Source organism: Asparagus officinalis, chromosome 5 (genome assembly GCF_001876935.1).
Source record: "Asparagus officinalis chromosome 5, Aspof.V1, whole genome shotgun sequence".
NCBI classification, from domain to species: domain Eukaryota; kingdom Viridiplantae; phylum Streptophyta; class Magnoliopsida; order Asparagales; family Asparagaceae; genus Asparagus; species Asparagus officinalis.
This window is the reverse complement of record NC_033798.1, coordinates 34360741-34370362: the sequence shown is the minus strand read 5'-3', so window position 1 is coordinate 34370362 and position 9622 is coordinate 34360741. Positions and strand designations below refer to the sequence as shown.

The 9622-nt window shown below is 34.0% G+C and overlaps 2 protein-coding genes across 2 annotated transcripts; both read right to left on the bottom strand.

The window, feature by feature from the left end:
- LOC109843703 lies at positions 4899–5570 on the bottom strand. Its single transcript, XM_020412659.1, has 3 exons — positions 5521–5570; positions 5310–5370; positions 4899–5265 (listed from the first exon to the last, which is right to left on the bottom strand). The coding sequence occupies exons 2-3, from the start codon at positions 5362–5364 to the stop codon at positions 4982–4984; spliced, it is 339 nt and encodes a 112-aa protein (XP_020268248.1). The 5' UTR covers positions 5365–5370; positions 5521–5570; the 3' UTR covers positions 4899–4981.
- Positions 6230–7031, bottom strand: LOC109841699. Its single transcript, XM_020410646.1, has 3 exons — positions 6847–7031; positions 6579–6698; positions 6230–6498 (listed from the first exon to the last, which is right to left on the bottom strand). The coding sequence occupies exons 1-3, from the start codon at positions 6962–6964 to the stop codon at positions 6230–6232; spliced, it is 507 nt and encodes a 168-aa protein (XP_020266235.1). The 5' UTR covers positions 6965–7031.

The following is a 9622-nucleotide window of genomic DNA, read 5'->3' as shown; positions in this document are numbered from 1 at the left end:
AGAAAAAATATTTTATGTAAAGTTGGCTATGTTGAGATGTTTTTAGAATTATTATGATGAGAAAAGGATTTATTTGGAAAAAGAGTTGGTTTTGAATAATTATTAAAATAGATAATTTAAAATTATTTATTTCGAAAAAGGGGTCATTGTGAGTTGTTAAATTATTTTCGGCAAAATAATTATATTTTTGATAATTATGATGATTTAAAGGAATTTATTTGGCAAAAAGATTATTTATTTTTGGATTTAAATTAATTTATGATCTTGTGTTGATGATTACAGACTGCGACATTTTATGTGTAAAACGATCACAGTTTTTTGATTTTATTTTTAACCATAGTCATATTAGATATTACTTAGCTACTGATAAATTGTATGAGTAGTTTAGAGGGTTGCATAACAAGATATTGATAAAACCGGACTGTATGTATGTTTTTACTGATTCATGATTACATTTCATGTTTTGCGAATATTTTACTGTATTTGACATGTCTGCTTTGATTGTTCCTTATTGTGTTTGAGAACATTAGTAGTTCATGACTTAGTAGCATCGTGCGTCATGAACAGACCTAGTGACATGTATGGGTGTGTTGACTGAGTTTAGGTGGTGGACCTGAGTTTTAATAGGGATTATGATTGTTGACTTAGAAAGAACGAGAAGAGTTGGGATGAGAAAGTCTGGGTTCACATGATCAAATGTGATTGTTGACTTATCTTCCAGACTCACACCAGAGACCTGTTTCATCATGGGGTTAGTTTGTTGGACCAAGTGACCTATTTTGCCACTTGGATCCGTGACCTGTTTTGTCACCTAAGCTTTGCCTGAGTTCGGACCAGGCTAAGATCGGATTGCGTGTAGTCCTCTAGCCGCCTGTTTCATGGGATTGGATGCGCGTAGGGGATTGTGAACAGTCAGTCTTCCGGTAATGCGAACTTGGACCTATTTGAAAGGTGGACCAGTGAGTTTTTAGGATGGCTAGTATTCGACCTGGTTATTGTATGTTGTTAGCCTTATGAGTATCACGTTTTAATTATGAATTGCATTTTGATTTTGTTGAATTTTTAGTTGTACGTTCCTTTGTCATTTCTGTTGTTGTATCGTTTTTCGCATTGGGTTTTCGTTCGTTCTTTTCTTTTATGGGGTCTTGCTGTGTGTTATGCATACTGACGTACACCTGTTTTCTCTGGTGTACGTCAGACTTAGAAGAAGAGCAGATACAGCAGGAGCCTGAGGATTCTCCGTAGGAGTGCCTTGCAAACCTAGCAGAGGAAGCCGAAGCTTAGTTATTCCCTCTAGTTGTTCGATGGTCTTAGCTTACTTTTGTAGGATTTCCTTTTTTGCTTGATCATTGTAATTTATATTCTCTAGTATTTCATTCAGATAGTTTTGTATAAGGGCATGTTTGACCCGTATATTATGTCTTGGATGATATTCATTTATGATATGTATTATTTTATTCTGTGTTATTCACTATATTCTCGCTATCTGTGATCGGGGACCTGTGCTTTTGTATTTATTTCTTGACGCTTAGCGTATTAGGTTGAGGAGAAATGTTTTATTTTTAGTTATTCTCCTTAATCTAATACAATGTGGGCTTGTTTATGTTCTGATTCTCCGGTATTTTAGGAAGCGGGGCGTGACAGAGTCAATATGGGAAATCCCCACCTTGACAATGATACCCATTAATATATATATATATATATATATATATAGAGAGAGAGAGAGAGAGAGAGAGGGAGGGAGGGAGGGAGGGAGGGAGAGAGAGAGAGAGAGAGATTAACGGGTATCATATGTCATATCAGGAGATTTTCTCATATACAATGATGTGACACAACCTCAACTAAGGATAGTTATGAGACATTCTCTCTCCTACTTTATTCACTTAGGGGTTGTTTGTTTGCCTAAAAAAAGAGGGAAATCAAAGAAAAAGAAACCAAAAAATGTTTTGGGATTGTTTGGTTGGCTAAAAAAAGAAGGAAATCAAAGAAATGGAGATGAGATGAGATGAGTTGTCACCTTATTATAGGATGATGTGAGTGATTTTTTAAGAAAACTTGTTTTGATGTTGTTTGGTTGGCGGAAAAAATAAGGAAATGAATTATAAGAAACCTAAACATATTTCTTGTAATAGGTTGTTTTCTTTTGTTTGGTTATTTCTTAAAAATAAGAAAATAGATGAGATGAGATGAGTTGTCATTATATTATTGGATGATGTGACTCATACTTAAGGAAATTGTTTTCCTAGCTTTTTAGAAGGAAAACAAAGAAATGAAATGTTAATGAGATGAGATGAGTTGTCACAATCTTATTGGATGATGTAAGTAATTTTTAAATATGAGATGATATGAGTTGAGTGATGTTGTGGATGAAAATAATATTTTATTAGATGTGGTGGATGTGATGGATGAGTTGTTGGATGAAAATAATATTTTATTAGATATGGTGGATGAGTTGTTGGATAAAAAAAATATTTTATTAGATGTTGTGGGTGAGTTTTAGAGATGGAAATATGTGAAATTGTACTTTTTGAGATTTCTTGGTTTTCATTTCTATTTCTTGGTTTTTTGGTTTATTAGTGGAAATTATGCCATATTATTGTATATAAGAGGAAATCCCCTCATATAACATATGATACACATTAATTAAATACACACACACGTGTGTGTGTGTGTGTGTTGTGAAAAAGGGGGCAGGTGTGTCAAACAAGCCCCTTGGCTAGGGTGGCGCTGAGTCGTCAATCATCCGGTGCTTCATTTTTAGATGGGTTATGGATGTTTTAAAAAAAAGACCCTATAATAATAGAACAACTGAACAAGTTTCGGCAATAACACCTGCGCACTATAAGTGAGTCTCATCTCCATTCCGCAATAAAAAAGTCAACTAATAGCTCTTCAACTCTTATATATATATTATTATATATATATATATATATATATATATATATATATATATATATATTTATATATATTATATAATATACTATATAATATATATACATATAATATATATAATATATATATATTATATATATATTATATATATATATAAATATATACTAATATAAGTAGTATATATATATATATATAATATATATCTATATATTCAAAGCCTTGAGAAAAATAAGTGAAAACTCATTACCTTTCCTCTGAGGGCCTATTTGTTTGGCCCAAAAAATACAAAAAACACCCCTAAAAGAAAACTGACAGGTAAAAATTGTCAGTTTTTTGTAAAATCGGATGTTTGGATGGTTAAAATAGAAAAAGGAAAGTGGGGGAGAAGTAGGATGCAAGCTCACTTTGGGGAAATGTTGTTTTCCTTCATCAAAACGCTGAAATTGGTCGATTTTGGGAGAAAGGGGGGCGTCAATTCCATTCCCACAAAGATCTCTCATTTTCGCCTAGGTTTACAATCACTGCCCCTTCTCCCTCTCATTTCACTTTCTCCCGCCTGCCTTCTGCTGTCCGACGACGATCTCCTTCTCCTACCGTCCGCTAGCCTATGACGTTGTTGTTTCTCTCGTGGATTGTAGACGCTCGATCTCCACGAACCAGGTAATTTCTCGACCCGTTGCTATGCTATCTGCTAATTTTCTTCATAAACGTGGCCATTCTTCTATATAATCTGTATGGATTTGTGTTTCAGTTTTAATTTTTGGTTCCAACGTGTCTGTATTCAGTTTTGGTTTCAATTTTGTGCATGGTTTTAGCCTTGCTCTCGGCCTTGGTTGGTCAGCTATGGTTGGCTTTTGGTTTTAGTTGTTGCCTGGCCTTTGTTTTAATTGTGTGCATGGTTTCAGCCTTGCTCTCGGCCTTGATTTTAGCTATTAACTCTTTCTGAAAACAAAGAAAGAAATGAAACGAAAAGATTTGAGGATAACTATCTATTTTAGTGTCCTCTATTGAACTCATGCACCATGGTTTCAGCCTTGCACCATGGTTTTCTCTTTTTTGTGGGCTGGCTTATTGCTTTATAATGATAACTATCACTAAAACAGAAAAGCTAATCCGTGAGGAACAAGTTTGTCGTTGAAAGTTGAGATTTCCTCGCCATAGTGTGTTCGCGAGGAAAAAACTTTGGTCACCATTTCCTCGCGGTAGGGTGGTCAAGAAAAGTTTCTGCGAGGAATATTATAATTTCTCACGAAATCCTTTTTGCGATGAATATATTCTTGTCTCCTTGTTACTCTTTAGCCTCGATATTTTTCCTCACCTAATCTTATGCCTTTTTCATCGCTAAACTATAGTTTCCTCGCCAATGATATGTGAATAATATTTAATTTATATATAATAAAAGTTTTAAAAAAACTATTTTCATCGTTGTAAGTACCTTTCAACGAGGAAATTGTTCCTCACCAAAGGTAAATCATTAACGAGGAAATTGATTTTCTTTATTATATGTATCTTTTTCTCGTGGAAACAGTTCCTCAGTAAAGAGACTCAATGACGAGAAAATTTAAATTTGTCGTTGTAGGTTGTACCCCATATTCCTCGCCAAAGAAATTCAATTACGAGGAAATTTACATTTGTCGATATAGGTTATATGGTCTATAGCGAGGAAAATTACTTTTGCTGTTATAGGTTGTATCACTATAGCGAGGAAATATGTTTTTGTCGACGTAAGCAGTATACTCTATAACGAGGAAATATTCTTTTGACGATATAAGTATGTGGCCTATTGCGAGGAAACATATTTTCGTCACCTTAAGTTGTAGGGTCTATTTCGAGGAAATTTACTTTCATCGACCTAAATATATAGCGAGAAAACTTATAATGAGGAATTTTATTTCATCAATAATAATTCTATTAAGAGAAAAACACAAAATATAAATAATTATCATTAATTGTCACCACAGTACATCAAAACAATTAAAATAAAGAAAGCAAGAAAGTTACTACCATAAGTAACAATGCTAGTCTAAAGCAATAACAAATGCAACACGATCAAAGAAACATTTCTCCAAGTTTAAGTTCACTAAGAATACTAAGCTGATGGATGTTGCCTCGAAAAATTAGCCATAAACTCCTCAAACTTTTTGGCTTGCTCCTCCAATCTTTGGATTACCTTATTTTGCGCATCGATCTTCTGTTGTTGAGTTCCTACAAGTTGTTGGGTCTCTTGAAGCTGTTCTTGCAACTCTTTATTCTTTTCAGACATTTCACTTATCGAAGAACGAGAGAACCTTAATGGTGGTGGTCTAGGGACAAAACCACATCCCTTAATGTAGCCTGATTTGACTTTGAGAACTTTTGCACAAATTTCCTCATCTGTCATGATTTGACTTTGAGAACTTTTGCACAAATTTCCTCATCTGTCATTGTTCGAGTTCCATCAGGTTGAGTGGTATCTGCTCGCATCTTTATCATTTGATCCTATAAGTAAAACAAAATTATATCCAGTTCAATCATATGCAACTTCTTAATTACGACCAAATCAATATAATCCTCTTTAGAACAGTAATATCAATTTTACCTATATTCTTAAAATATTATAAAAGCATGCATCATTGACACGTTACTTACCCATTTTTCCTTTGCTCCCAAGTCCCATCCTTTTTTTGTACTTCTATACTCTGTTTTAAAATGATCAATTGCACCTTGCATCTCTCCATTCTGTGTTGCCTATTGCATTCAAACATATTTTCATTTTCAGCATATATATATGTACACAATTAAGTTACAAATTTATAAGCAAAACTAAAAAGTGTCTTACAATTTGCTCTTGGTGTGACATAAATGATTTTGACCCAGCTTTGTGGTGATATGTCAACTTTGACCTATTAAGAACATTCTTCTCTGAGCGAATCTAAAATTATCGAGACATACAGTTAGAAAGAAGTAAATGAAAAATGGAAAAAATGTAATGCGTGGAGAAAAATAAAAAAGATATTGTACCTTTAACTTTTCACTAGAAAAATGAGTGCAAAGAAACTCTCATTCTTCCTGAGTCTTAACAACTTCATGTTTGTTTTCAATTGCTTCCTTAATTGTTGAAAACTGCTCAAAATGTTTCTTCAACTTATAGCGAAAATTACAATATACGGTCTGACATATTGTAATTACATATCTATGAACCCAAGGGAGCGACATATCAAATTCAAACTTATTCTACACAGGCATAATTTCATGTCAAACTAAATATAACAAATCAAAGCAACCAATATAATACCTTTAGCAAAATAAATCATCACTAATCTGCATTCTTTTGATCAAGTTCTCCACATCTGCTTTTTCAATCTTCTTCCATTTTTCCACATTCAGTGGGCATTCTTTTGATCAAGTTCTCCACATCTGCTTTTTCAATCTTCTTCCATTTTTCCACATTCAGTGGGGCGTAGTTTCGAATTGTGTAACCAATTTCATTTGCAAACATCTCAGCATAAGGGCCCGTAGGTCTGGCATTTTCTTCAGTCAGAGTCACATGTATTTTAGAATTCAATTGGGAGAACACCTTATCTGCATTCACTCCTCTTGTCTTCCCTCGCACCTTTTTGGTTGTACCTTTGACATAATTTTTATTAAGAACATAACACATACGTATATTTAATTCTCAAAATATATGTATATAATGTTTTGTATACCTGGAGGAGGCTCCTGATTAATATCTGACATCACATTATCATCTCGCTCTTCAACTATGGTGTTTACCACTGGCTGATCATTAACACTTTGTTGCTGAAGACGTGCACTAACTCTAATCCCTGTCATTCGAGTTTGTAGTTTAGGTATACCCTTGTAATTTGCAATTGATGAAAATGAAATTCAATTCAGCTTCTCTACACCTTTTAGAGGAAAATAATTCAATTCAGCTCAATTCAACTGAATTCAGCTCAATTCAACACCACTTACCAGTAGTAGTTCGTTCTGTGGTGACAACAGTACTACTAGAATTCAGTCCATCTGCTACAGAATTTTGGCATTCTTGATTGGAAGTTTGCAGACGAGTACGTTTTGTACCTATTAGCATACACACTTGTTAGATAAGTAAAAACTAACAGTACTTAAATATTCTAGCAGTAAAATGAAGATTGCATATTTACTCGGATTAGAACCGGATCCATTCCCTGCAGAATTCATGTATGACAGATAACTAGTTGCTGCATGAGAACGTTTCTTTTTCAATAATTCTGCATGTGATTGATTACTTGGTGCATTACCTGTTGTTACATAAACGTTAAATTGATAATAATATTCTAATCAACCAAGTGAATGAATCATGAATTATAAGAGAAATATGCACTACTTACCAAAAGTAGAACTCTGAACGATAGGTGCTTTGTTACGATACATCTTCTCACTGTTTATTATCAAACAATTAGAATGGTCAAAAAGCAAAAGAATGTAATAGATTGCAATCGGAACCCTCTTTAAAGGTGGTTTTTGTACAAATGAGCTTTGAAGGTGGTTTTCATACCATCACTATATTCCAAAGGTGTTAATTTGCATGGCCCTCAATTTTTCATCGATTTATCTAATGTGAAACTCTTTATTCTCCTGTCGATCACTTCCCTCTCAACTGAGAAATTAGAACATAATTTCAACATATAAACAGTAAAGTTACAACAGGAAAACATCACAATACTTAAGTCGGGTTCCAGCAATTGCTACTAGCTAGTAAATCATCAAATGGATGACTCTCGGATTGCTCTTAATATGGATGTGCATGGAATTGCTGCTCTAAAGAAATGTCTATAAGAATCCAGCTGCAGTGATGGCAGCCTGCTCCTGTACTCCAAGTCCACATAATATGGACAGAGTGCTGATGGCACCTAATATTATGCCAGTCCAACATCGTCAGCAGACATTAAGACTGTTCTCTACAACTGAGTATTTCTATGGCAAGAAACAGAGGAAATCAGGATAATCCAAGCAGCACATGCAGGAAACAACTTTCCGCTGCAAATTTTGCTGCAGAACCAAGATCAGTCGCAAATCTAAAGTAAATAACAACAATGAAATACAAGGAATAAAGCATTTTTACTGACACCCTCAACCATGCACAGACTTTAGGATTTAAGCATCAGGTTAATGAACCTGATAAATGGAAACAGCCTGAAACATGGGATTTACAACATTGGGATTTACAACTATCAGTTTCCATTAAAGAAGTTGCATATTTTGATCAAACCACCAAATATATCCAAACTATCTCCATTCCACCAAAGAGACTTTACAGAACTAGGTTAATAATCACAAGAAGTAGTTTAACCATCAGCAACTGATACTTTGCTGTCAATTATCTGAATTAAAAGTTATCACATTCCAAATTCCAATTAACTGGCTATCACTCCAGAAAAAAAACATAGTAGTATTTTGGCACATCAACTGAACGTTAGAAATTGTATATGTAAGGGTTGAGCATATTTAATCTTTGCTTCAGGTGAAAAGCTACAGTCTACTATATATTATTATTATCTGTTTTCTTTCTCGACTTCCTTTTATCTGAATTTAGCTTGGTATACAAAGGAATTATAAGGCACAGCGCAAAATAAATAAAGTTTTGCGAAGGTAACCATGAAGCATTAATAATGGCAAAATTAAGTGTAGGGCTAAGCATTTAATTATGGTTCTGAAGTAGACACGCAGTTTTTAAGGATGATGGATAGTTATCCCCAAAAGCTAGAATGTGAGCACAGGAAACTCCTTAGAATCAAAGTGAGATATAAGGGAAAATATTGTAATAGAAAAAATATAAATATAAGAAGAAAGAGGAAACTTCGTGTATGACCCACAGAATGGAGATGTTAAAATTCTAATGTTCTGGATGATAATGAATATACTCCTACACTTGAGAGTAATCACCACAAGAAGCGGTACTAAAAGTGAAGGACAGCTAGTTGCAACTCAGAATACTACTTGCATTATCACATAAACCTTTTGAAGCAAAACGTAGTTTTGTTCCTAAACGTTCCAAGATATAAGAGACTCATAGTTCCCAAATCACAAGACATTTTTTGCACTAATAGACTTTATCTGATTGAGTTGACTTCTATGCAATATTCACAATCTACTATAGCATAAAGCACTGTCCTCTCATGTTTTTGACTCGAGAATTCTATAAGATCCAAGATATCCTGAGGTTCAGTGTGAAGGTGTCAAACAAGTTAACATCATTTAACCTCTATTAGGCCTTTGATGTTTTGTCAAAATAAACATAAAAAAAGAATTTACAGCAACGATCCACAGTAAAAGGATTACATCAACAAAATGAACAATTGCCATTTTGTTTGTTTTATAAACAACGTCTAGACCATTATGAAAGTATTACACTGATGAAGTGCATATAGTCAAGGCCTTTTATGCAAGTAGTAAAAGGTGTTAGTAAGTATATAGAAAGAGCACAGAAGGCTATCCAAACCTAACGCTGTAAGACAAGTCTAGGTTTTCAATAAAAAGAGAGAAAAGTTCTTTCCAATTTCATAAGCACATGATCCATTTTTGGTTTCATGGTCCTAGATGTTCCTGTTCCATAAACAAAACAACTGATATTCCTCGTTTATTGCTGTTATATGCAAAGGGTATCCTGAGACTCTAGCATAATGTACCCTCTCAAATAAACAATAGAGATATAGTTTCAGATTCATACAGGCAAAAGTCTATTCCTTTCCTCCCATCATTCATAAAA